The 26,947-nt window shown below is 36.1% G+C and overlaps 4 protein-coding genes across 6 annotated transcripts in view; 2 read left to right on the forward strand and 2 right to left on the reverse strand.

The window, feature by feature from the left end:
- The window catches only part of LOC142336149 (uncharacterized), a 29,809-nt gene extending 19,369 nt beyond the window's left edge, over positions 1-10,440 (forward strand). For 2 of the 3 annotated variants that reach the window (XM_075384749.1, XM_075384767.1), the window contains exons 8-17: positions 137-193; positions 760-867; positions 1,195-1,338; positions 1,778-1,846; positions 1,914-1,976; positions 2,099-2,150; positions 2,953-3,103; positions 7,559-7,699; positions 9,306-9,485; positions 10,205-10,440. In XM_075384749.1, the coding sequence (XP_075240864.1) occupies positions 137-193; positions 760-867; positions 1,195-1,338; positions 1,778-1,846; positions 1,914-1,976; positions 2,099-2,150; positions 2,953-3,103; positions 7,559-7,699; positions 9,306-9,485; positions 10,205-10,374 (1,135 nt within the window). In that variant the 3' untranslated portion in view covers positions 10,375-10,440. The remainder of the gene's footprint in view (positions 1-136; positions 194-759; positions 868-1,194; positions 1,339-1,777; positions 1,847-1,913; positions 1,977-2,098; positions 2,151-2,952; positions 3,104-7,558; positions 7,700-9,305; positions 9,486-10,204) is intronic. The other variant, XM_075384757.1, reaches the window with a different exon arrangement.
- LOC142336170 (ERO1-like protein beta) overlaps positions 1-26,947 on the reverse strand; it is a 459,014-nt gene that overhangs the window by 110,447 nt on the left and 321,620 nt on the right. The window lies entirely within an intron of this gene.
- LOC142346837 (uncharacterized) overlaps positions 1-26,947 on the forward strand; it is a 236,672-nt gene that overhangs the window by 36,146 nt on the left and 173,579 nt on the right. The gene's annotated exons all lie outside the window — the stretch shown is intronic.
- LOC142336164 (long-chain fatty acid transport protein 1-like) lies at positions 15,976-25,259 on the reverse strand. Its single transcript, XM_075384780.1, has 3 exons — positions 24,554-25,259; positions 19,946-20,168; positions 15,976-16,992 (listed from the first exon to the last, which is right to left on the reverse strand). The coding sequence occupies exons 1-3, from the start codon at positions 25,037-25,039 to the stop codon at positions 16,829-16,831; spliced, it is 873 nt and encodes a 290-aa protein (XP_075240895.1). The 5' UTR covers positions 25,040-25,259; the 3' UTR covers positions 15,976-16,828.

Consider the following 26,947-nt stretch of genomic DNA (forward strand, 5'->3'; position numbering starts at 1 on the left):
ATTTAAAAACCAAAGAAACCAGAAAAATAGCTTGTCGAACCTCTAAATTTAAGCATTCTTTTAACTTAAACTTACAGTTGTTCAATTGTTTTTTTTTAAAATTTAATTCTTCATACCTGATAATTGTGTTTTACAGAGCTGATGATTTTGTCGAGGAGATTGCTCTGCTCTCGAGTGATTCGGAAGAATTAGGGTAACAGTTGATATATGTTGTTGTTGTTTTCATCAGTTGGCCCACTTTTATTGCACTCCTGTTTACTTTATGTTGTTCGTCCACTTTTTGTTGGCTTTCCTACTTTGGTTTAAGTTACCTGTTGTCACTAATTGTAATTTTACTACTTTACGTTGCAAGTTTTACGTTATTTAATTTTAGCATGCAAAGGTAAGAGTTTAATGAAATTTAAATGTGACCTCCAGCCCTTCACACAAAAAAGCCATTGTGAATTAGAACACAAGAAACGAGCCCTGAAAATTATGATAATCATCAATAGAAAACTCATACTGCTGCTGTTAAAAACAGTTCTTGTTTTTTATCCACACAAAAATCTCGCAATCTTTTTCCACAAATGATATTAAGACTGTTATCTCAATTTCTGGCTTTGAGCAATACAAATATAAACTTAGCAAAATAAATTAAACTTAAAGTTGTTCTGGTAGTTTTAACAGTTGAGCGATGCAGCACACAAAATTAGCAATGTAGGACGGTAACGACCGACTTAAAACAGGTAATGTGTTTGAAATGAACGTAATTGATTTCAGCCAATCAAGTGAGAGGAAGACTTCGGAGGGAAGCATGAACGGAACAGGAGCCCGGAGGCGATCTTCAGTGGCCATAGCAGAGATGTCCAGCCAAGAGGACGCTATGAGGTGAGCTGATCAGTTCGAGACTAATAAGTGACTAGAAAAAGAAAGATCAACATGTTCGAATATCAAAGTTCAAAATAAATTTAGTTAATTACGGTAGTAATGATTTTTTTCAAGTGGATCATCGAGGAGGGATCATAAGTTACCTCATTGCCGATTTTGCAAATTTCTGTAAAAATTACCTCATATACTTTTCTATGTAACTGAGTATTTAGTGATGCTAACTATTGATTTGAAGTGCCATTTTATTGATTTAAACACTATTCAGATTAAACTATATATTTGACAAAATACAATACTATGGTGTCAAAATTTTTCTTTCCTTGTTAGAGCGAATCGTGAGTTGAAACGTAAGCTGGAGGAGATGAAGAGTGACATCAGAAGTGAGGCTAATGAGTTTGGTAGGAAGATGGACAGTGAGGTCAAACAGAAGACTAAGGAGCTCGAGAAACAACGACGCATCGAAAATGCAAGGTCAGTCAGCAAAAAAGTTTAAGCAGAGATGGTGAGAGCAGACTGTGCCTGGAGTTTGTCAAATTAATAGAAAATTGTCTGATATGGGGTGTGCCTGATGCGCCACTTTAGTATTACTCTCACATGTGGTGGACAGATCATCAAGTTAGCACAAGCCAATGAAGCTAAATATTTGTAGCTATTCCGTCACCCCCACCACGTGATTCTATGACCCGGGTTATATAGCATATTACTACGCAAAACAACGCGCCCGCTTAGAGAGCGTAAAAGTTATGTGCCAACTAAGTTGGGGTGGCGGCAGCAGGATAGATTCAAACTGGCGGCAGTGAGTGAAATTTAGTATGAAAGACAGTTAAATTACCTTTGAGGGGGGAAAATTTGAAGTATAGCAAAAATTATAAAATGAGTTGATTTATTGTCTTTTTTTGTTTTTTTTTAGAATAGCTCGACAGCGGAAGATTGATCAAGACAGACTGCGGCAGATTGCAGCTACTGGACTCATACAAAAGTAATTTACTATCTCTATGTTCCATGTCTCGCCTTTGAATTTACTCTAAACTGGTGCTTTGTTTCAGAGCTTTCCACACGGACAAAATAAGCCGCAAAGTGCTTACAAAAGCAACTAAAACATTACAGGGGTAAGACTGACTTTCCAAAGCAGCACTGATTTTTAATCACTTTAAAACATTCACTATGCAGCCAAACTCAGGAGTAGCCATAAAAACGATGAGGCGGTTTCTAATCCCAGAATTTATTTTAGGTGGTTCAGAGGCGTGTTGCTGAGAATTGATTTGGGGATAGCAAAAAAGCAGGTGAGCATGCTAAAATCTGATCGAAACGAGTTAAGTTGTTTCAAACGTTAATTTTATTAGAATAGAAGCCTTTTTTCAAGATTGATATCTTGCAAGATTCTTGTAAGAAAGTTGCAAGTTTGAATCAGTTTGCAAGATTCATACAAGTTTTAATTTCGGGCACCACCCGGGCCGAAAATTTTCCCTAAAAATAACGGGGAAAAGAGTTTAAAGGGTGTATAAATAAAAAAAATTACACCCCTATTTCTCCGCTTAATTAAAGGTGGAAGAGTGTAATTATAAGAGTATAATTTTAAAAAATAAAGCTGGAATGAGGTAATGAGGATTGATCCCCCCATCTTCGCCCTGTCCAAAATGTTACTTTCATTGTCTGCGTTAACCATTGCACCAAATGACACTAGTACCAGATGTTTCAATTTGGCTATATTGGTAAATGTGTAAGAGTGTAACTTTTTATCAGTTCATCCGAAATTAAACTTTTTGCATAGAGTGTAAAAAGAGTGGAGAAAAAAGTCTAAACAGTGTAAATTTTTGAAATTACACTCTTACATTCTCTCCCCTATAAATAGGAGTGGAATACGCATTACACCCTAGTCCCCGCTAATTAAAGGCGGATTATGAGTGAAACCTCGGCCCGGGCACTGGGTTAATAACCTAATCTTGCAGACTTGAGTTGATGATCACGATATAATGACACATATTAACTGTTTTTTATCAAGGGGAACAAAAAATTTTTCCTAGTCGAAGATTTTTGTTTTCCCAACTACCATTGTGAAATTTCACTGTTTTTGCTCTGTTCCAGGCAACCATTTCTTTCGGTAACTTCTCCACTTTCTACAAGCACTACTTCATTCTCATGAGGAAGATCCAGAAGTTCTTCCAGGTGGACCAGCAACAGTTCCAGGTCAACCCAAGTATGAAACAACTCACAGCATACATGGACCAGAGAAAAGGTACCACCACATCGATTTCATAACAATGACAAAGGTCCTGTTTGATACTTTGAGTCAATTTCTGTTCCAACCATCAGAGCAATGAATGCCAGGAAATTTATTGAGTACTTGGCTTTTAACTGAGCCAATCCGACTGAACTATGGCTTTTTAGTTCAAAAAACGTTTTGAATTAAATGAATGAACAACAGAAAACTGTTACACCTAATTTATTTCCGTTGATGCTTTTTTGTTCAATAATCCGATTTTGAATACGTAGCACTAGGTTTTCAAATATGCTTTATCATAATCAAGCGAATAATTTAGTCTGAAGTTCGGTTGTCTTATATCAAGTCCCACGGGCCGCTGAGGCATGGCCATGGCCTGCGAGGCTTGGCCAAATTCACTAGCTATATACTATGCTAAACAATCATACTGGTGATTTCAGCTTCAGGATAAAATATTATGTATATTTTGGGTATTTTGTCACATTCGGTATACTAGCTTTGGGCATTTTGCCCTGACATCGAACCTTTCACAACCGAACATGGGATTTAATTGTCCGCTTAAGTATAAAACATACCCGGCAGATTGCCGGAAAATAGCCGCCGTTGATTCCAATAAGCATGATTGGGATTGAACGAATAGAATATATTGAAAAAAAAAAGATTTTTGTACAAAAATATTTTTTAAGTCCGATTTATTTTGATGGCATTTCGTAGTTGAACATACTTCTGTTTCTTAGCGAGCGGCTACAGGGGCTACTATCAACACCAATAAGCATTAGAGGTGGTAACTAAGACTTATAGGAACGACGTTCAAATAGCGGGCATCTAAAATTGGGCTTTATGGGTTTATCCCGTTTCTATTTCTGACTTCAATTTTTTATACCGACTCTGTTCATTTTGAATTGCTTTGCTTAGCAACTGATGTTCAAATTCACTTTTAGCAGAATGAGAGAAGAGAGAAACTAGCCTAGAGAAGTCAAAAAGATTTCACGCAAAATGTCGAAAAAGCGGCAAAATGGTAAAGCGAAAAAAAGTTTGACGAAGTAAAAAAAAAATACGAGCACAATAATAGCTGGCTGAGAAGATGAGGGCGGCTATTAATAAACATCCTTGTAATACTGACGGCGTATTCGTAATCGAATTATTGTTCCGACCCACTTTATTGGGGGAGGATCTATATACTCGAATGGTTTTTTTGTTTAGTTAAATTTGGCCGATCGATATAATAATCGTAGGGAATTGTGAGTCGTATCATTAGAAAGCCCGTTCAGCGTAGAATATGGAATTAAAAAGATTTTTTTGAATTTCGTTTTATAAAGGGAGTTATCGAGAATTTAAGTTTTGTGAACAGTAGACGGAATTCCGTTGTTTTTATTCACATTTTCCGTATTTTTTGAATAAAATTTTGCCAATTTTGCTAAAATTAGTTAAAATTGTTAATGGTAGTGTTATTTGTATAATCCTCAAAGATAGAGGAGGGTTATTGAAAAGTTCGATCAGAGTTTTTTGGCTTTACTTTATGCTAACTTTTTCAAAATTCAGAACACATTCTTTAAACTTGCTGGACGTAGACACCTAAAAACTGCATAAATATTCCTTGTAAGCTCATAAAAAGAGCTAGTTGTACTTGCAGCTAGTTCAGCTTGCTGTCTTCAAGAGCTTCTGGAAATATAGTTTTTTTTTGCCAAAAAAACTCGATAATTATTTTGAAAGAATTATTCATTTTTGATATACAGAATAATTTTGTTTAAAAACTGATGTGTTTTGCAGCCTTCTGAACGAGTAAGTGTTTTTTGGACGCGCAGCAAAATCAGAGCTGATCTTTATTCCAACTTGGATCTTTACAGTAAATTTTTTTTTGTTTTATTTGGGCAAGGCCTATTTTTCAAAAGTTTTCGGCAATTGTAGTTTTTACTGACAAGCATTTCAAATCATTGCTCAATTATTGACAGATAATATTTAGTTAAAAATGAGCATATTATGGCTTCAGAGTGGAGCTCATGATTTTTATGGCTTTAAGCAAACGTTTTTGTAAAATTTTATCAGCCTCTTATAATTTGCTTTTATTTGTTATATTTCTGTAGTTCAATGACTAAGTCTCCCCAATCAGAATCCAATTGGCTTCCTTAAAAGCTGAAACTAAGCCTAGACAAAGGTTTCAGTTATAATCTAATGTCTTCTGTGACTTTAAATTTATTTGTTTTAAGAAAATGTCGGTGAAATATTGAACTTTGTCAGTATTTTATCGTAGTTCTCTCAACTTATGGCGTAGAATGAGAAAAGAAGGGCAAAGCACATTTCCTGTGAGTTTTGAATTGCTAATTGTAAAAACTTTATGTCTAACTAATGGTTTCTTGGTTTCGATACTACCCGTTTTCAAAAAATACATTTGCTTTTTAGTTATATTTGCCCATTTTAAAGGTTCATTTTGTTTCTTTGTCAAATTGTCAATTTTTTGACAGGTGCAGATCATATGCAGTATTGGAAGAATGTTTAGCGTTGAAAAAAAAACTAGCAACAACATATAACTGATAATGATAAGTCTCATTTTATACTCCAACACGTATTTTTCAGTTTTTAGCTAATTGTTTTACTGATTTTCAAAAGAATTTAAGAAAAACAAAAGATTTTTTCAACTGTCCTTTTTTGCTCTCATCTTTGTCATCTTTTAACTCAATCTCGTTAATAAGAAGTTTAGACTATTTTTAATGATTCAAAAATTGCTCTCTCTGTTGCCAATATGTTTTGACTAATGGCTTTTTATCATTTATTAAAATATATATATATATATATATATATATATATTTTTAAAACATTTATTTTATCATAAGAATTTTCGATGCAGTTCAATTTTTTATTTCTTTTTGTTGTTATTTCAAAATAGTCGTTATATAAGGAAGACCCTTTGACTTTCAGATGGATGAGAAGCAATAAATGATTTACAGTTCTTGCAGATATCATTCTATAATTATTCACAGTGCCTTCAACAATGTGATGTAATATTGTTTATGAAGTTTTGGTTTTTCCTGTATTTGCTGTCTTTGTTTTGTAGTCTTGCAACTTATTTTGAATATAAACAGTCACCATTGGCTTCCTGAGGTGTTGCATGAGAAATCTTGTCTGTTAAGACTTTTGAAACTTTGTTTTCAAAAACCTATCTGGATTTTTCAGTTCCGCCATTCTCTAAAATCGCTGTTCGGTCAAATTGTAGCCTGGTCTCTGCAGAAAAAGATTTCAGTGAACTTTAATTTAATTGTTGCAACGGTTTTAGTTTCAAACATTTGATTCTCGGCTTTGTTACTACGAGATTTGAAATTATTTGTAATTTTTTAACCTATTTGTACATTTTATAGGATCGTTGATTTCTTTTTAATTTTTGAAATTAATGATAGGTCACATTGGCTTTGATAGGTCACATCGTTGCAACGGTTTTAGTTTCAAACATTTGATTCTCGGCTTTGTTACTACGAGATTTGAAAGTATTTGTAATTTTTTAACCTATTTGTACATTTTATAGGATCGCTGATTTCTTTAATTTTTGAAATTAATGATAGGTCACATTGGCTTTCAAAAAATGCGCATTTGAACAATTTTAAAGATCATAGTGACTTTTCAATTTTGCTGTCTTTGTCCTTTTTTTTGTTTTTCATTGACGTAAATTGGATTATGATAGGTCAAAATCGTTTCCAATGGAGATTATATATATATATATATATATATATATATATATATATATATATATAAACATTTAATTGATTTCAGTTAACATATAACTATGATTTCAATCGCTTTGAAATTAATTCTTTTCCAAAATTTGTATTTTTGAACTTCGCCACTTTTTACTCTTTATTGTCGACCTGTTACCCAGTCGCATTGAGACAGGCCCCATATCTTTTCTAATAGGTTAGGATGATTTTTTTTGCTAGGGTTTTATTTGATGCAAGTTTGATTTTACTTTTATCATTAAAAAAATAGACATCGAGTTTTGGTCGTAATCAAGGTTTGTTGTTTGATTTTTATTATTGTCGTTTCTTGTAGGACTATCAGCAAGTTGCATCGGCACTCTAAGTTGGCATTATTTTATTCCATTATTGATTTGTTCAACGATATATATATATATATATATATATATATATATATATATATATATATATATATATATATATATATATATATTTGAAATTTTCTATATGTTCTTCATTTGGTAGCCAATTAAGTCAAGAATGTGGATGAGCCGGGTCGGAACATTATGTGCAAATGCACATTACCGGGTCTTCTTGTTGAACTAAAAATTCAAAAGGAATCAAATAAGTATAATGACATTGAGTATTTTGACATTGGGTACATTGTCATCTAACCACAAAATATATATATGAGTGAACGTTCAGCGCCATGCACAAAATCATGCGCGCCTTTATTTTTTTTCAGGGTAAAAAAAAATGTCTTCAAACCTTCCTGCTATCTTTTCAGAATACGAATTGTCCTTACGGCGCGTAGTGGGGATGCGCAAAGATATAGTGAGGCCACCCCAGCTGGAAATGGCCCTGAACAGATTGGGTAAATATCCTTGCAGCCAAGAGATACAGAGAGCAGTCTTGGAAGCACACCAACGTAAGAATACTTCGAACTTATTAGCCCCCACTTCAACTACTGTTAAAACTTTTTCCGTCGCAGATATTTATATCGATTTCTCAAAAAGTTCACATTTGCAAACTAAGTATAGGTTTCGTAACACTGATGAAATCGCTGAAAAAATGTGGTATTCGTGTAGACGGTGAGTCCCACGGGCCGCTGAGTCATGGCCAAGTGATTATAGTAATTCAATAGTCCTACTTTTATTTTAAAAAAGATTAAAATCGGGATGAAATGATAGAGGGGTGAATAAATCGGTGTCAAATGATAGGGGGTTAAATGAATAGGGGTGAAAAAGCGCAGGAAACCGTCGAGAACGGCATAGTAGTTTGCGATAAGCCATAAATTTTTGTTGGGTTATGGACTTTCGCAAGCGGAATAAAAAGCGTTTTTAACTAAGTAAAAGAATTAATTTCTCAAAAAATGAGAGAATAACAAAATGATATTTTACAGTAGAATTTAGAGATTTACAGGAGAGATCTGATTATTAGATCAAGATGGTGATTTGAATTTGGGGATGAAAAAGGACTCAAAAATCAGCTGTATATATACCCATTATCAGTGTGAAAAAGTCAAGATACAAAACTAATCTTAGCACCGTGATTTATAGTGGGGGTCGCAAGGGTTACCCAATATGGTTTGCTTCTGCAAATCAGTCGCAAAGGGAACCATAAATGGAATGCATTTGCACTTTTCTAAGAATTCATTCACACTTCCGGAGATATCATCATCATTTAATACGTGCTGGGAAGATTTTACATCAGTTAATCTAACTCTAATAATAGTTATCTAGATTCACCAATTTGAACCGAATATTGATTCTCAGCACCATTTCTTGACGATTCATTTATATAATTTCTTTGATCAAAATCAAATTGCTTGTCTTTCTAATCTGGTAAGTCAAACTTTCTTTCTAATTCTCACTAAGTTTAAGACTATAGTTTGATCGAAATTCTAACAATTTTGAAGTGACTTTAGCGGACTCACGCAAGCTTGCTTGAAAAGTTTCATTAAATGCTTAAAACACGAAACGCCCAAGAACTGACGAAAGACAACTTCTGGCTAAGTAGGAACTTCTGGCACTGAAAACTTTCGACATTTTAAAACGCGCACGTGAGTGTTTTAAATCCTGTTCAAACGCACTGGATAGCAAATTATTCGTCAAGAATCGTGCAAAGTTGAATCTTCATCCGAAGTATTTTTAAGCCGTTTCTCAAACTCTTAAAGAACTACTAACTGATAACTAGGTTCTGTCCCATTTCAGCAACTCCCTGAGTAAGTTATGGCGCAATCTTTTCAAATTCCTTCATCAACGTCATTCATAGCATTTGTAAATTGGATAAGTAGCTCGATCGGTTCTTTCCCATTAGAACCCCCCCCCCCCAAAAAAAGTACACGGTAAGGGGGAGGGTAACGTTATTTGATCACAACGCTGCGGGGATGCAAACGGAGAGACCCGCTCCACCATTGAACTAGATGACTAAACATTTAATAGTTGTATTTGAAACAGGCTAACAATTTCACTTACCGTTTAGTTATCTCAGAAACTGTATGGGTTTAATCTTGATTTGTTCGTTTTGACTAGCTGCCGAAGATGCGCCCTATGAGCCCTACTCGTGCTTCATGAAGTTCTCCGTAAGTGACGCCTTAGACGCATGCTTCTACATCTATGTGCCAGACAACATTGGACTGAAGCCTCACAAAGTCAGAATTTCCACCTGGATGGACCCAATTGTCAACGGAATTGAAGTCAGAAAATACCTACGTGAGTCGCTTCATCATTTCACTTATTTAAAAAAGATTGTTCGATTAAATGAACCGCTTCATGGAATAATCGTTTGTCGGATGATTAAATAAACTTCAAGGTCGCGTATGGCCACTTTTACGATTTTCATAACCTAGGGTATATCAATTTAAAAGTGCAGCTTTCAAAAAATTATTGAAGAACAAAACTATATCATTGAGTAGCAATAATCTCAATAAACGCAATAATCTGGACTATAGACATCTAATTTTCAAATTTTGAATTTCCAACTTTGAGAACAGAGCTCACTGGCTTCCAACCTATGCTCTCAATATGCTCTCAATTATTATTTGACTTTTGCTTAAGACAATTCATTTAGTAAAAAAAAACATTGATGAAGAAATGCTGACTAGAATTTATTGGTTTGCTCAATTGTTTGTCGATTGTGCCTGGATTACATTGATATTTCACCAGAAATTATCATCTATTTTTTTCTTTGAGATTTAAAATTCATATACATTGAAATTTTCGATGAGCCGGTCGCCTCTTGTCACAAAATATGTTCAAATATGAAAATTTAGGCGCACATTTAGAAATATCTTTATTGAATTATTCAACAGCACGTTAATAGCAAGAATCATCTCAAATATTTTCAATAGCACGCAGCGATACTCTTTCAAGTGAATATTACTTGCCCTTTTTCATTATAATTGAGTAAACCAAAACACACATCATTATAGGTGACCCGAGATTTCTGCCCGAAAAAAAAGTCTCTTATGAGAGGACATTGCAGGCGGTCATGAACATGATGTTCGAGCAGCAACTCAAGCCAGTTGATGAGATGTTCGGTCCCAACGCTTTCGAAAAAATTATGGATAGAAGAGAGAAAGCAAGATCCATCAAACTTTGACTTAGATATATAAAGCTCATGTATTTATGATAGTTTTGTAATTAAATTCACAGTGGTTGAAAAAGATATTTTTCGAATCTTGAAATCAGCTCTGATAATTTTACTTGTCTAGACTACGAGTAACAAGTCACTCTCAAAAATTTTTCGAAAAGGTTTGCAGCAAAAATCAAACTCAAACGCACTCAAAAATTTTTGCTGCTAAAAACTTTGACTATTAAACACTTCTGTCTTTACCATACATAGATAGTTAGCGATCAAAATTTCGAGCTTCAAACTTTTTGGGGGGAAATTGTCAACGAAACGTCCAAAACTGTCATAGAAAACCAACAACGTGCCCACCAAGTATAAATCATTTTCCAAATCACTGAGCAAGAACCCGGACTTTAGCGTCATAGCACATCAGAACTGGGTCATGAAAATTGAATTGTAACCAGCACTGATTCGTGCTAGTTAAGTATAAATTTCGTTACAGTCTAATCAGAGTATTCACATTCTGTAGGTCATCTTCCCATGAAGAAATTTAGTCTGTTGTTCATCTGTGAAGTATTAATTATCATTGCCATGCTGTACATCAATTCGTAAGATTTTCGAGATGACATTTTCAATGGACCGTTCTTAGTTACAATTTAGATCAGAAAGCACTGAAAATCTTGAGCTCGAATGAAAAGATACAGTGCCGCTGAAGCTGATGTAGTGATTTGATTCAGTTTGAGCCAATAGGGGATTTGATGAAATTTTAACTCAGTTGAGTCGCACGTAACCTTCTGTTTACAAGGAGTAAATGGCGGTTACCGGTGATCGCACTCCTCTGTGACGGAGATGAGTGGCGGTGGACGTTGCTCTCAAAATTGTGTTAAGTGATCGGACAGGTTCGAAGAGGTGGATAGGCATCCGTGGTAGCGAGAGAGATGTTCGGCAACAGCAGGAAATTACCAAAAATAGTGCCAATCAAACGAATTGGTAGTTGAAAATAATAGGACAAAAAGGATTTAGAAGATGTTAAAATAAGGGTAATGCGCACTGTTGAAGAGAAAAAGTTTTGATGTTTATGAGCATGGCATGCATGTTAGGGCGAGAGTTGTCATATGAATGAGATGTTATTGTTATAAGGACTAGAGAATATTAGAAGATGCAAAAACATCTAATGTTGCTAGGCTAAGCAGTGTGCGTTCTGGCTATGTTGCAGCAGATCATTTTTTTTCAGATTGATTGCGCAGTCAACTCGCTTGGTTGCGAGACAAATCAAAAGTTCAATTAATCATGAGCCAACACAGGAAAGTTACGATTATTCCGGTGTACGACCTCAACGTTATCCGAGATAACCAGAATGCACTTGTTACATTCCAGGAGGATAATATTCAGATAATTCTTAATGGTACTCAAAGAACAAATGTTGATGTTGGCCCAACCTTGAGCAATGTTAGTTTCAATTAGTTTTTAGATAACCGCATTCCAGCCAACAATCTGAACAAAACAATTCATGCACTCTAATTTTGTGTTTATAATTTTGTGTCTATCGATTGAATTATCTTTGCGAAAAAAACTGATTCGCTATCACTTAATTTGACGTCTTGCATTAAACGGGAACAGCATGCCCCCATTCAAATTTGACATGATAACTCATAAAGACATCAATATTGCTACAGCTCAGTTAACAAGGAGCCACAAAATTAATGTTTACTAAACGTCAAATGTAAACTATTTTCGAAGAGAAAGTTCATTATTTGAAACAATTCCCGTGAATTAGTGGACAATTTTCGTGCTGCTATACGCTATACGGATGATCTTGCTATCACCTAAATGGACGATATTATGCGACAGATATCCTCTGATTAATACCAAAGGTCGGCTCCAAATTCACTTTTTACTGTCAGTATAAATGCTAACTTTTCATGCTCAAGAATAAACATAGCCGGCAGATTGCCGGAAAATAGCCGCCTTTGACGCGCTAGATTCACATCGAGATTGAAACAGAAAAAAAGAAGAGATAGGGATTGATACATTTTTTCCTAAGTTCTAATTCAGCGTTGAGTTTGTTAGATTCTAAACCTGTACTTACTACTTCAGCTTCTAAACTGCAGGGTATTAATGCTTAATAATAAAATATAATCTAGCAATCGCTCTAATGAACTTTGGGATCTATTCTGTTTTGCCCCCCCCCCCCCCGTGTTTTTATGACCCCCAGTTACAAATTAAAAGTTGCTATATAGCACGTTACTATGTAAAAAATAGGGCGTGCGACTGGGGGTCATAAAAATCTTAGGCTCACTAAGCTGGGGGGCCAACACAGAATCGTTGCGAGCTTTGATAACCTAATGCACTATGACTTAATGACCGGGCTTCATCGTTTTATCCCATCTCTTTTGATTTTGGTCTTTTGACGTTGACAGTATTCACCATATTGTGTAGTTGAATGTGTGAAAGAATTTAAAATCCATTCAGTTCAAACAGTGAGTGAGGTAAGTCAGAAGTCAAACGTGAAAATCGTGACTCATATAAAACGAAAAACGCGATCACAAGGTGAAGCGAATTGAAAAAAGGAGAGCACCTAAATAATAGCCTTTTGAGAGGCTGACGGCGGCTATTAAAAACATAGCAGGCAGATTGTCGGAAACTAGCCGCCGTTGACTCGCTAGACGCACATCGAGATTGAAACCAAAAAAAAACAAGATAGAGATTGATAAATTTTTTCCTAAGTTTCAAAAATTGTTCTAAATCAGAGGAGTTTCAGTTAGATTCTAAACCTATAATTACTTCAGCTTCTAACCTGAAGAGTTTTCAGCTTAATACTAATATCCGCTAGCAATCGATCTAATGAACTTTGATAACCTAATGCACTATGACCTAATGACCGGGCTTTATCGGTTTATCCCGTCTCTTTTGATTTTGATCTTTTCACTTCGACAGTATTCACCTTATTCCGTAATTGAATGTGTAAAAGAAATTAAAATCCATTCGGTTGAAACAGTGAGTGAGGTAAGCCAGAAGTCAGACGTGAAAATCTTCGCTCATGTATAAGCGAAAAACGTGATCATAAGGTAAATCGAACTAAAAAACGTAGCAAGACAATTCCTGACGCACAATTCAAAGAATTTTCATTGACTAAACAAAAAACTAGACCTAGAACAGACTACGAGTGAATTTGGAAAACCATTTCTTAAAAAATCAGAGAAAACTAAAAGAAAACAGAAACTCAATCTCAAAATGCCGCATGTGAACAAAAACCACTATCGAGAAATGGAAATTTGGTTTAAAAAAAACCAGGCCCCGAATGAACTATGAATGGATTGGGAAAACCATTTAGAAAAAAATGAGTACATTGAAATGTATAAAATATTGCCTTCAGGGTAGAAGCTTCGAGAGTTATAGCAGCCATTATTTTTGTTTAGTGTTTGATTATTTTATTTTGTCTTTTTGGCTGAGATTGTTCAATTCATCTTATGGTCAGGTACTTTAGTTCTCAATTTTTTATTCAATAATTTGAATTATATTTCAGGACTTGTCTTGCTATGCTTTTTATTTCATCGTCAGGATTTTTGTTATACCCAATTTTGTTCAATCGACCATGCAATTTCTACTGAATTGCATGCGTGATGTCATTTTTTACTCATAGTGGAGCAACTTTTTCGTTCAGAGTGAAAAATCACGAATGTTACTCAGTAGACACTGCATGAACAAAAATTCTGGCGAAATAAAAAACAGCAGGACAAGTTATGCCATACAATTCAAAGAGTTTTCATTGACTAAATGAAAAAAGGACCTAAAAACGAAAATTATAGAATTAAGAAAAAAACATTAAAAAATCAGATAAAAAAATTAAAACATAACCGACTAAGGTCGGGCGAATTGCTCTCAAACGACTGGTAAGCGGTGGGGGGGGGGGGTGCACCGGGGGCTGATGGGGGGCAACACTGGGTTAGGGGTGGCCAACAGCGCGGTGGGAGGTGGAGGAAGTGGGGGTGGGGGGGGGGGGTCAACAGGGGGGGTCTCAATCTCAAAAAACCGCCCTTCACACCATAAGTATAAGTCTCCAAAACAGTTTGAGCTGAAAGAGCACTTTATGCCCGCTGGGCGCTACCTGTTTATCCCGTTTTTGAGGACGAAAAGTCAAAAGCGTCAGACTAAAAATCGGTCAAGCGAAAAATCGCATAAAAAAAGACCGACAGGACTAATATAATTGCTAAAAACTTCGTTTGAGAGCAATTAGACAGTAACAATCAATCTCTAAATGCCGCAGGTGAACAAACCACTAGCGAGAAACCCAATCTTTGTTCGAATACCTGTTTCTCACTCTACTTTAAAATTAGAGCGAGAAATTTCATGCAGCAAAACCACTCGCTTTTTCGTTCCACTTCCTGTTCTGACGTGGTCAAAATCACTACTCCAATTTAATTTCCATATTCAAGAGAATGCGTAAACACATCTTAAAAACATAGCCGGAAGAATTCCGGAAATGACTCAAAGTGGAAATCCACTTAAACGCCCATCCAACTACTCATAAACAAAACGGGCCTCCACTAATTTATGATTATCTTGAAACAAAACTATAAAAGAAAAACAATCAAATCTGTTAAGATATAAGAAATCTGATCAAATTTCGTCATAAATGGCCAAAAATCAGCAAAATACAAGAAAAACCTCCGAATTAGCATAAAATTCATATGAATTTCTAGAAACCTTCAAACCACTACCAAAACCAGCCTAATATTACAAAAAAATCAGAACCAAACCTCTTAACCAATAAAAATTTTAAAAAACTGCTTTAATATGCCGCACGTGAACAAAAAAATTCGCTAGATTACAGAATTTTTTTCACACCTCAATTTCTTGCGCTCTAGAAAACAGCGATATGAACAAAAAACCACTCTTTTCTCTCCACTCTTCGTTTCGTTCAGCAACAAAATCACTCCAAATTTTTTCACGTGTTTCATTTCCTGCTTTAGAATTCACTCCAATAAAATTGATTAAAAAAGGACTTCTCCAATACTCCTCTTCGAGTCGTAATAAAAAGACAGCGCCCGAATATAATTCAAATTCTTTCGAGCGCCTAAATAGCCGTTTTTTTGAAAAAGAAGAGCGCATAAATAATAGCCGTTTGAGACTGGCGGCGGCTATTAAACAGTGATAAAAAATTGAATCCGAAAAAGGGACCAGAGCGACGGTTCAAGCTAACAAACCAATTGCCGCTTATTCCGATCATGCTTCTGGAGTCTTAGCAGTTGATGACTAAACCTAAGACTCAGGACGGCTTTAAAACCCAATTTCATAAAAGAATTTATTGTACAAAATTAGCAGCAAGGGTTAACTCAAGACATACTCAATGAATGATTGGTTCAACTTCTGGAATAAAACAATAACAGCTTAGAGATCCTTTGTAAGAGCAAAGGGAAGAGTGAAGGAAAGCGGTTCCTTTGCATACACAGTACAGTGACAAACATTTACCCAATCAAATGCTCCTATTTTGATCAAAATATTTTATACAGAATTACATTCACTAAATTCAACCAAAATTCAATCGATAGTTCTGCCTGATTATCACATATTTCGGCAACGTCAAATGTTACAATCCGATCAATAAATAACTTTAAAAAGGATCCAAAAAAGTGTGACCAGACCTTGGGTATTTTTAAATTGGGTAAATTGTCATGCAACCATATAGCAGTTAAGCATGTATGCATTCTGCGTAGTATTACGTCATGGTATTAAAATATAATATTACTGTAGGAGAATAGACAGCCAATATTAATTTGAAATGTTTTCAGAGAAGCGAAGAGATGTCAAAGTTAACAATATAAATCGTCAATAATATCTATTATGTAACAAACATGTCGACCATAACAAGCAACAAAACAAAAGTTGTAGTAGGAATGAGGGCTATGATGAGCTGAAGACACGAATAACAACAGGAAGAAGAACAGATTAAATCAATCCAATAAATTTGCATTACATTAGCTTATTGAAAAATTGCGTATTTTGGATAGACTATGCGTGAATTCAATTTGAAAAACAATTCGGGATATTTTTAACAAGCGAAAACAAAACTAGAGCCGTCTCTCAAAAATTGAGCTGCAATTAATCAAATACAATGAGTTGTGTTATCACATTTACTTCATTTTAGAGAGTTTCTTTTTTAGAGGAACAGAACTTTTTTTGAGAGACTGGCCGATAGAAATGAGGCAAACATGTTATTACAAAAACTATGAGAAAAAATTCATTTACACTTTGTGAGTACAGTATATACTCGCAATGAACTAGAGGAATTTGAATAGATGAGATTTGGAGACTAGCAGCGAATTAACCAATCAATCAATTCAAATGAGTTTTTATTATTTAGCGGCGATTAAGTCATTCCGCATGCCACGTTAGCAATCTGGCACTGCTGTAAACATCCTAATCGGCGTCAACTGCAGCTGGTAATTACAATGATTAAAACACCTCCTAACTCATCCGTCACTTAGATGCGAATGGTGCCATCTGTGAGGCCCGACTCCTTGTAAGCTTTGCTATCTAGCGAACTGTAGGTTTTATTCTGATGGTCAATCAGGAACAAAGGGTCTCCTATTTGATTGGGGTTGTACCCTTCCCGCTGCAAATCAAACTTCTTTAGCTTGAACGTTCCTGAAACAAAAAAAAATCATTCAATGAGCGAAAAGCTAAAAAAAAGTCAAGTTGTATAAAAATTAACCATTTAGAACTGAAACATAACATAACCGACTAACGTCGGAAGAATTGCTCCCGAACGAAGTTCTAATCAATTACAACCTGCTTCAGTCGGGGGGGGGGCAATTGAGTTAAGCTGCTTGAAATTGCGATTGAGAGAGAATTTGAGATCACGCAAAACGTAAAAGTCAAGGGCGTAAAAGTCACTCAAAATAAAAAACGGTCAAGCAAAAATTTTGCATACAAAAAACACACGTTTACAATAATTGCTTCTCTTCGAGGGCAATTAAAAATCTTTGAAAAACATCAGGCGACAAGTCAGAATTTATGAAAAATCACTTAAAAAGACCAGCAGTACTAAAATAAACATAGCCGGCAGATTGCCGGAAAATAGCCGCGATAGATGCTTCTGGCCAAACCATGCATTGAAACAACTAAAGAAATAAGATTGACAGATCGACCACCAGCTTTTTAATAGAGCACTAGACTTTTTGGGTTAGATGATTCGGACTGTAATTTTCATGAGACACATTTGCTCTACAAGGAAAAAGCCCTAATGGAGCTTTTTCAAAATTAATATTCGATATTAAAACTCAAGACTCAGGATTTAGGGCATATAAGTTTGGCACTAGTTAGATGCACACTATTGACCTTTAATTAGTAAATGTTCATAAAAATTAACGTTCCGTAAGTGAGTTCAGAAGTCATTTTTTTGAGCAAGGTAAGTCACGCAATTGACCTAAAAGCAGAAATGACATCACGAACACAAATTTTAACTGCAAAGCAGTAGAAGTCACTGAAGTCATTCAAAAAGTCAATTCCAAGTAGTCAGGGTAAGACGAAACAAAAATCTATTAGACGGTTAAAAAAAATAGGAGCGCAATAATAGCCGCCTGGAATTGCTGACGCGGCTATTAATTAAAAAACTTTGTTTGCAATCCAAAAAAAGCGGCAGAAAAGCTGAAATGTATTTCTAAAAAAACAAATGGAATCAATGACTGAAACCACGAACAAAAAAAGCTTCGACAGAAATACGTATGTAAGATTGAATACCACGCGAGATCTGTCAGAGTGCAACAAAGCAACAAAAAAAAAAACAATTCCGTACAAAATAAAAACAAACATTACAGCTGGCCATTGCCAGAAAACTGCCCCGATAGCTTCGTTAATCTGCCGTCTCAAAAATATTTCAGAAAACACCAGAACAGAATATTTCTCTACTTTTTATTAATAGCCTAGGAGTTATATTTTGAATAAGAATATGTGTAACTTAAATCTGCTTCTTTCAAATAATCTTCCAGTAGTGACACGCACTCATTTGACGCTATTCCTTGAACTAAACTTAAAAATCCATTTCGAGAGTAGGTCACGTGTAATCAAAAAGTTAACAACGCGAATGATGAAACTCTCTCCACTAAGAGTGATTACACGTCACGCATAACTCTCATAAAATTGCATGAACAAATGAACAAAAAGCATATTTGTTGTGATCATGACATTTTATGGTCGTAACAAAAATCTTGACGAAATAAAAAGAAAAGGTCAACAATAGACCTAGCTATCGCTTTGCGGATACTAATCAGAAGGTCAGGCGAATTGCTCTCAAACGACTGAAGAGCGGCAGTTGACTTCGTCAGTAGGTAGCTACGTCTTCGTGATGATTAACGGGGGATAGGCGTGGTTGAAGCGGGTCGAGGAGGCGCAGGGGGTCAATCTCATAATAACCGCCCTTCACGCCATGATTTTATGTTTCTTCAACGGTTTTGGTGAATCGCATACTCAGAAACTTCTGGGCCGTAAGGGCATTTCTTGTTCACCCCATCTTATTTGCTGATGTTAAATTTTGATTAGGAATCTGCATAACTTGTTGCTGCTTCAATTAGTTGTTCTCAATTAACATTTTGAAAGTGAAACACTAACTTGATCAAATTTCCTTGAGTTACAGTAAAGAAAAAACATTTTCAGAGTGAAGTCACATGCGGTCAAAACTTAATCACGCAAATGAACAAAAAAACTTGCTCTACGAAGAGCGAAAAATGATTTCACGCACACAAATCACTTAAAATTCCACAAACGAATGAACAAAAAGCTGATTTGGAGTGATTGTTATGTCATATGGTGGTAACAAAAATCTTGAAGAAAATAAAAATTCAGGTCAACCTCTTAAGAACCGCCCTCCAAACCATGAAACTATGTCCCTCAAACAGTTCCGGTGAATCACATATTTAGACACTAGTCAGCTGGAAGGCTCTAATAGAACAATTCTCTCCGGGCATTCCCTGTTTATCCCGTTTTCGAGGACGGAAAGTGAAATAGCCAAACCTTAAAAAAATCAGAGAAAAATTTGGTAGTAAAAAAGCTCCATAAAAAACGATTGTGACAATTATACTCGAAAACACAAGCGGTAACCACTAATTAACGAATAAAATATTGAAAACATAAACCAACTAACGTCGACAAATTGCTCTCGAACGACAGCAAGAGGTTTAACCCAGATAAAATTTTATGAGCGCAAAAACTCTGATTAGGGAGGGGTACCAACTCCCGATCACTTAGATGCTAGACGGAAGCTTTATCCTCTATGCTGTCAGTGGCTTGCAACTTACTATATTACCATCGCTTTTGTATGAGCAAAAATTTTGCATAAAAAGACACGTTTATAATAATTGCCCCAAACTTCATTCGAGAGCAATTAAAAATGATATTACGCACCATAATACCACTTTTATTGTCTTAGCATTTGTTATAAAATCAGATCACGAAAAGAGGGAAACAGAAAAAACGCCTAAAACGCAGCTAAGACGCTAAATAGAATATCAGGACCCAAATAATTATCATAAACTTTGTTCGCGTGGAATTCATTAGAGCGACTTTAAACTTAAGAAGCTGCGAATCAAGAGTTGCTACTTGCCTGTGCTATGGGCATGTCCAGAGGAGATTATCCTGATGAAAACTGGGAGAGCGTAAGCAGGGAGAGCGGCCTTCAATTCAGCATACAGCCTCCTGAACTCCTGCTGGCTGGGCACATCAACTGCTATCGCTGCCATTCCAGCTGTTCCCTCGAACTCAGGAATCTGCACCCCGTATACAACTACGTCTGAATTACCAAATAGTGGCATCAACACAGCCTCGACCTGAAACGACATCCATTTTAAAGGAAAAATATCAATATCCGTGCAAACAGGTTTACTTCATTTTTACTGTTATAACAGTAGTTGGCTTCGGGAGCAGTCAATTAGGTTGGGGGGTATTGAGGGGTCAAATTTTAAAGATTAAGAACCCCCTTTCACACCACGAAAAACAGCTTTGGTGAATCGCATACTTAAAGACTAGCAAGGCGTACCGCTTTGAGAGGTGCTCAGCCACTTAATGACCTCAGGGCTTTACCTGTGTATCCCGTTTTTGAGAATGAAAAGTTAAATGGGTCAAACGAAGAAAAATTGGTCACACGAAAAATCGCATAGAAAAATACCCCCAGACTAATACAACTGCTACAAACTTGGTTTGAGAGCAACTAATAAAAATTACGAAAATTTAATTTGCTAATTTTTTTAGCGCATTAGCGTTGAAACATTAGTGTTCTCAAGTGACTTTAATTTTCAGTGGTAACGTCAATTCCATAGCAAAAAAGTCACCCAGCACAAAAGAACATAAACCGACATAAACTACAGGCGGGTGGAAAAACAGTTAACCACACCGGGACTCGAACGATGGACCTCCCGCTCCCTCACCAGAAGCACTGCCAACTAGGTTATCAGTCCCTGTTTGGTGCTATGCTGCAATCGTTTTTATTTTAGAAACAAGCTTTACTTCAGAGTGAGAACATCAGAGATCACTCAAAAACGAAAGCGTGAAAAATTTACCTGTGAAGTCAAAGAATGTTCTAGAAGAAAAACGATAAACGGTCAGGCGCAAAATTTGCATAAAAAGACCAACACTTTTACAAAAATTGCTATGAACTTCGTTCAAGAGCAATTAAATACCAATAATCAGTAACAATTAAAGTCAAATCAGATAGCAATTGATGAAATGCCATGAAAGTCAACCAAATAGCCCTTTTAAAATAAACGAGGCAAATCTGTAATGTATCTTCACGTAATGTTTGAATCTCTCATTTATCAAGCAACTTATCAAAAAATGGAAACAAAAAATCTGTTAACTTTGATGTATATCAATAGGCGCTTATTTGAACACAATTTTCCTCCAACAACACGAGCCGGTCGGCAAATCACTACAATTCTTTCAAAGTCCTGATTTCTGGCCATTTAATTAATGCCTTTTGTTTAAAAAATGAAATCGAGTATTACATAATGGAAAATACCATTCTGAAAAATTCAGCATTCTCATAATTGATAATAAAAACAGTTAAAAAACATTTTGGCCTTAAATAACTAACCTACAAACGTCGAATGAATTGCTCGCAAACGACTGGAGAGCGGTTGGCTTAGTCAGAAGCTAACTGGGGGTTGAAGAGGCTAGCTTAAGCTTTACTGAGAGGGTGAAAGGATCAAAGAAAGGGGGGTAAATTCGGCATTATTAGTGAGTGGGTGTGTGTGAGGTGGGGGGAGGGGGCTGAGTGTGGGGACCTGAACGGGGCTGAGCGTGTTCGAGGTTACAGGTTGAATGAAGGGGGGGGGGGGTAAAAAGGGAAGAGGGGGTCCCAAAAATTTGACCTTCAAATCATGAAATTACAATTCCTCAGCAGCTTGGCAAAATGTATACTTAGAGACTAGTAAAGCGCTAAGGGCACTTAACAAGCACATAATGGCCTCGTCCTTTACCTGTTTGTCCCATTCTTGAGGGCGAAAAGACAGATCAGATGGGGGAAAAACTATCCAACGATAGTACAAAAAGTTGCTGGAAAAGACCAGCCCGACTAATATAATTGCTACAAACTTTGCTTGAAAGCTATTAATAAAGATTGAGAACAATTGTCAAAAATATTGACAACAAGTCTAGAATCGCAAGAAAAAAGATTCATAATTGCTTCAACATTCCTGATATAAAGCAGTCCATTTGCGCAGAACATAAAATATGAAATCCTTCCTTCTTTTGAAAAATTTCAAACGGAGTCTAAGTTTCTAAAATCAACTGAGCCTGCGTACTTGAGTGCAGTTTCTTGTCAGAAAGTAAACTTCAAATGATAAAACTAAGAATACAAACAATCCCACAAACATTTTCAGTCTAAAGCATCAGAGAATCATGTCGTTTCCATTGAATTTCTTTTCCATTGCTTTAGAATTGGGTATAAATTATCTGCTCAGTTGTAGAAGAATGGAGTGCAAAAGTGAAAAAAAAGAACAACCGACTAAGGTCGGGCGAACTGCTCTCAAACGACCGGCGAGCAGTTGACTTCGTCAGTAGCAAGCCACGGTATAGTGAGGCTAGCTTTAGCTTGATTCGACTCTGCAACTTTTAGTTTTCTAGCCTTGTTGGTAAATAAAACTGATATTTTAAAAATTTGCAAAATGTTGCAAAAATTAGAAGAAAAGCTTCCAGATTTCGCAGTAAAAATGTTCAAAACTAATTTTTGTCTGTGGAGTTAAGTCAAGTAACCCATCTGCAAGACTTAAAAAGCTTCGTTGGCCAGTAATGATCGTGAAACTCCGAAAAGGACAAATATATTCTAAAATTTTGAAAACAATCGCAAAATTCAACAAAATCTTGCTAAAATGCAAGATAATAAAATATCCCAAATCATTTTATCGTCTCAAGAGACTATCCAGTATCCCCATTTCAAGCTTTAAATAGATTCACTGGCTCAAAGATCCTTAAACTTGGAACAAGAAAAAAACTTCGAAAATTTGAAAAAATAAAATCAAAATTTATTAAAAAATTGCTAAAGCTGGAGTCATCAAAAAATTGATAACCATTCCATTGAACTATGCTACAGTTTATCATCAAACCTTGGAGGAGGTCTGTAGGACCCTGGAGCCGGAAAAAAAAGATAAAAAATTCAAGAGCTTTAAACAACTTGAAAAAATTGCAAATATTTTTAATAATTGCTGATATCAAAATCTTGAAAAACATTCCATTACATCTAGAAAATATGCAGTAACCTACAATTAAATCCTACAGGAGGTTATGGGGCTCTTGAGGCTGGAAATACCTAAAAAAAATTACAAAAAATTAAAAACTTGAAAAATTGCTAAAATGACAAATTTTTTTAAAAAAAAAACAGCTAAAATTGGTGATAAAAGCTGAAAAATAATCCATGGCCATGAAACATTTTCCAGTAACTTATTATCAAAACCTATAGGAGATTTTCTCTTAGGGTGAAAAACCTTAATAATGACAATGTCAAAATTGAAAAAAAAAAATGCTAAAATTCGCGATGTTAAAATGCTGAAACCATTCCACTACCACTAGAAACTATGCAGTAACCTATTATAAAACCCTAGAAGAGGTTGCTTGACACCTAGGGCTGAAAAACTAAAAAAATGACAAACATTTTAAAAAAGCTTGAAAAAAATGTGAAAATTAGTATAAAATTGCGTGTTTATAGCGATCGGTAGTTCAAGCGTAGCCACGTTGGGGGGGGGGGGGGGGGGGTGCACTGGGGGCTGATGGGGATGGGGGTTGTGGGGGCAAGAGTGGCGTGGGGGAGGACATCGCAGTGTGAGGTGGTAGGTGAAATAGTGGGGGGGGGGTCAACAGTTGGGGTGTCTTCGACCTCTAAGAACCGCCCTTCACATCATAAGTATAAGTCTCCAAAACAGTTTGAGTTGAAAGGCTCTAAGAGCACTTAATGCCCACTGGGCGCTACCTGTTTATCCCGTTTTTGAGGACAAAAATTCCAAAGCGTCAGACGAAAAATCGGTCAAGCGAAAAATCGCATAAAAAAAGACCGACAGGACTAATATAATTGCTACAAACTTCGTTTGAGAGCAATTAATTACTCTCTATTGATAGCAGCAATGGAAAAATCCCTACTGTAATACCTAATTGGCCTAAACAGCCATGTTAAACATCCCCGTTTGACCATTTCAACTTCCAACTGTCATAGAATTTAACCGATAGAAAAACGAAACCAAAATTATTGTAGAGGTACAGAACACTTCAAGCTTGATGGACTGTTTAACTTGGCTTCTTTCTCTACATTGACATGCTGTCAAAGATGCGTAGTATTTTCATTTTCTATGGCTGGTCCTATGAAATTTTAGAACACTTGATGCAACAAACTACTTGCATAGTACAGGAAAATCAGAAAACTTTTAAACATTTTTCAAATCTTTTCTGTAATTTCGGCATTACCGTTTCCAAAGTTATAACCCTTTCCAAATTTTCATTACCCGAGAAACATGGAAGAAGTTCAGTTAATATTTTTTTCTTGAAATCAGAAAGCCATATATGAAATCCCAACAAAAACTGAATGAAAGTTTAAGCTGAATATAATCTCATGATTTCAACCTAAAAATTTTGCAACCGTACATACGTCATTTGCTGAGCATAAAAAATTGCACAAGAGGCATTAAAGGAAAAAATTCTATTTTCAAACATGGTATATGCTCAAACACACCTCTGTCGTTGAGACGTTCTCTCCTTTCCATCTAAAAGTATCGCCAGTTCTGTCTCGGAAGTACAAGTAGCCATTCTCGTCTCTCTCTAGCAAGTCGCCTGATAAGAAAGCGGAATCTCCAATCTTGAGCACATTTGTCACTATTTTCTTCTGCGACGCGGCTCTGTCTAAGTACCCGTCAAATCGCCGACCCGGGTCGGTGTCAATTTTACCTACTAAGTGTCCAATTTCGTGCGCATCGCATTGAATGCACAAACCGTTACTATCTCTCATGATCTCACCGTTATCCGGGTTCACTTTGATCAACATAATCGGGTACATAGCTGGCAGAATTTGGGTCATGAACCCTACTGCTCCAACTTTATTGTCCGTATTCATCACACTGCAATTACCCTCAGTAGCACCATAAAATTCTCCCACTTGGGCTATTCCAAATCGCTTCACAAACTCTTCCCAAATGTGAGGTCGCAACCCATTGCCAATCATGAGGCGGACTTTGTGTTGCCTGTCGTGTTGTGACTCTGGCTGAGCTAACAGGTACCGACATATTTCACCTATGTATTGCCCTACAGTACAGTTGTACTTCGCACAGTCCGACCAGTACCGACTGGCTGAGAACTTGGGTCGAATCACCACAGTGCTTCCATTGATCAATGCTTGACCAATTCCCAGAATTCCTAGAATTAAAAACTCTTCAACTCAAAAAAGATCAAGAACTCAAAAAAAACTAACTGTTTAAGCAAGCAGAGGCAAACCTCACCACCTCCTCCCCTCCTAAGACGATTCACTGTTTTTATAAGTGGAGCGGGTTACATTTTACATTAATAAAGGTCTCGTCTAGCCTAGTAATGGGTGGGGACAATCCAGTGCAGTTCATATTTACCATTATAATTTTAAATGATAAATTAGAAAACATAAAACTCTACCGGTTAGGGTCTAGTGGGGGTGAGATGTGGCTGTATTTTTGCTCATATCAAACAAAACATGATCGTGCATATTTTGACACATGAATTCATTCAGCTCCAGTGTTGGTGCTGTTCACAAACATGACATGCAATATTCAGCCGTGTTTTGATAGTGAGTCAAACATACTGAGTCAGTTGAGCGTGAAATAAGATAGTGTTTGCATTTCAATAGGGGGAAATACTTCATTGAGTAACATGGCCTAATATTTGAACTCAAAAATGCAGTTACACAAATGTTTGGCATAACTTCAAACGCCGCAGGGAGCTTAAAACACCATTTGCTCTCAAACAATTTAGATCAAGTTCTTGTCAATACATTTCTTTTTACAAGTATAAATAGACTTAACAATAGCCATAAGAGGTCACATCAGTTTAGCATTCTTTTCAAAATGGAGAAAAAGCTATTATTGAACACGCTTTTGTATAACATATTTACAACTTGCGCATGATTTGGAAAAAGCGTTTTTTAAAATTAAAAACTAAACTGCAGTTTAAACTAAGCAACACCTTTAAGCTGAGCGGTGCTTGGCTACAATTGAGCGACGGTAGAAGAAAATCATCCTCCAATTTAGCACAAATTAAGAGCTTTACCACACTATTCACAACCCCCCTTTCGCGTTTACTCTCAATCACTCTCACTCATTACTGTATAAAACATGCTTAGTCGATTAAACACACACTACCACCGCCGCTTACACTACTAAGCACTGCTGCTAAAAAATTAAAGCATGCCCTTTAAATATTATTTAAATGCATACCTAAGCCATAGAGATAAAAAATAAACAAATCCACGCATACTGAAAAAGCATACACATTAGCATAAACAGAGCGTAAAAACCATCGAACGTTTCCCAAACACTACAAACAAGTACCGAATGCTACGTACAAGCAGGAAACGACATATTGCGTTCAAATATTCCTAAATTAGTCATCATGAAAAGCAACAAAAGGAAAAGGCATTAAAGATCCGCTATGTAACTATGACAGCACGAAATAATCAATGTCACTCCATAGAAACTTTCAATTTCTCTGCGCGTCTTAAAAAACGTTTTACCAAATAGAATACGATCAAAATGTTCAATCCATACTATTTTGCGGTGACATACTACCATCCTTACTTAGAGAATAGCTCCAAACGAAATAAACCAGAACCAGAAATAAAACCGACTAACGTCGGGCGAATTGCTTTCAAACGACTGGCGAGCGCCTGGATTTGTCAGTAGCTGTCTGGGGCCTCGGGAGACTAGCTTGAGCTGAGCACAGCGGGGTTGTGTACCTCAGACCATGACTGTATGTCCTCTCAACAGCTTAGGCGAAATTTACACTTATAGACTAGTAAAGCACTGCGGGCTTTACGTTTTTTGAGGACGAAAAGACAGTCAGACCAAAAACCATCAGAAGAAAGGTCGGTATTACGAATAAAAACTGA

The sequence above is a fragment of the Convolutriloba macropyga genome, chromosome 1 (genome assembly GCF_964194025.1).
Source record: "Convolutriloba macropyga chromosome 1, txConMacr16.3, whole genome shotgun sequence".
Taxonomy (NCBI): Eukaryota; Metazoa; Xenacoelomorpha; order Acoela; family Convolutidae; genus Convolutriloba; species Convolutriloba macropyga.

Excerpts from the sequence above, each read along its gene's own strand:
- LOC142336164 (XM_075384780.1), bottom strand. The coding sequence starts at position 25,039 with ATGATTGGCAATGGGTTGCGACCTCACATTTGGGAAGAGTTTGTGAAG. Across the intron at positions 20,169-24,553 it reads AGAACGTCTCAACGACAGAG|GTCGAGGCTGTGTTGATGCC; the intron begins GTGTGTTTGAGC and ends ATGTCGTTTCAG. Across the intron at positions 16,993-19,945 it reads TGGACATGCCCATAGCACAG|GAACGTTCAAGCTAAAGAAG; the intron begins GCAAGTAGCAAC and ends TTTTTGTTTCAG.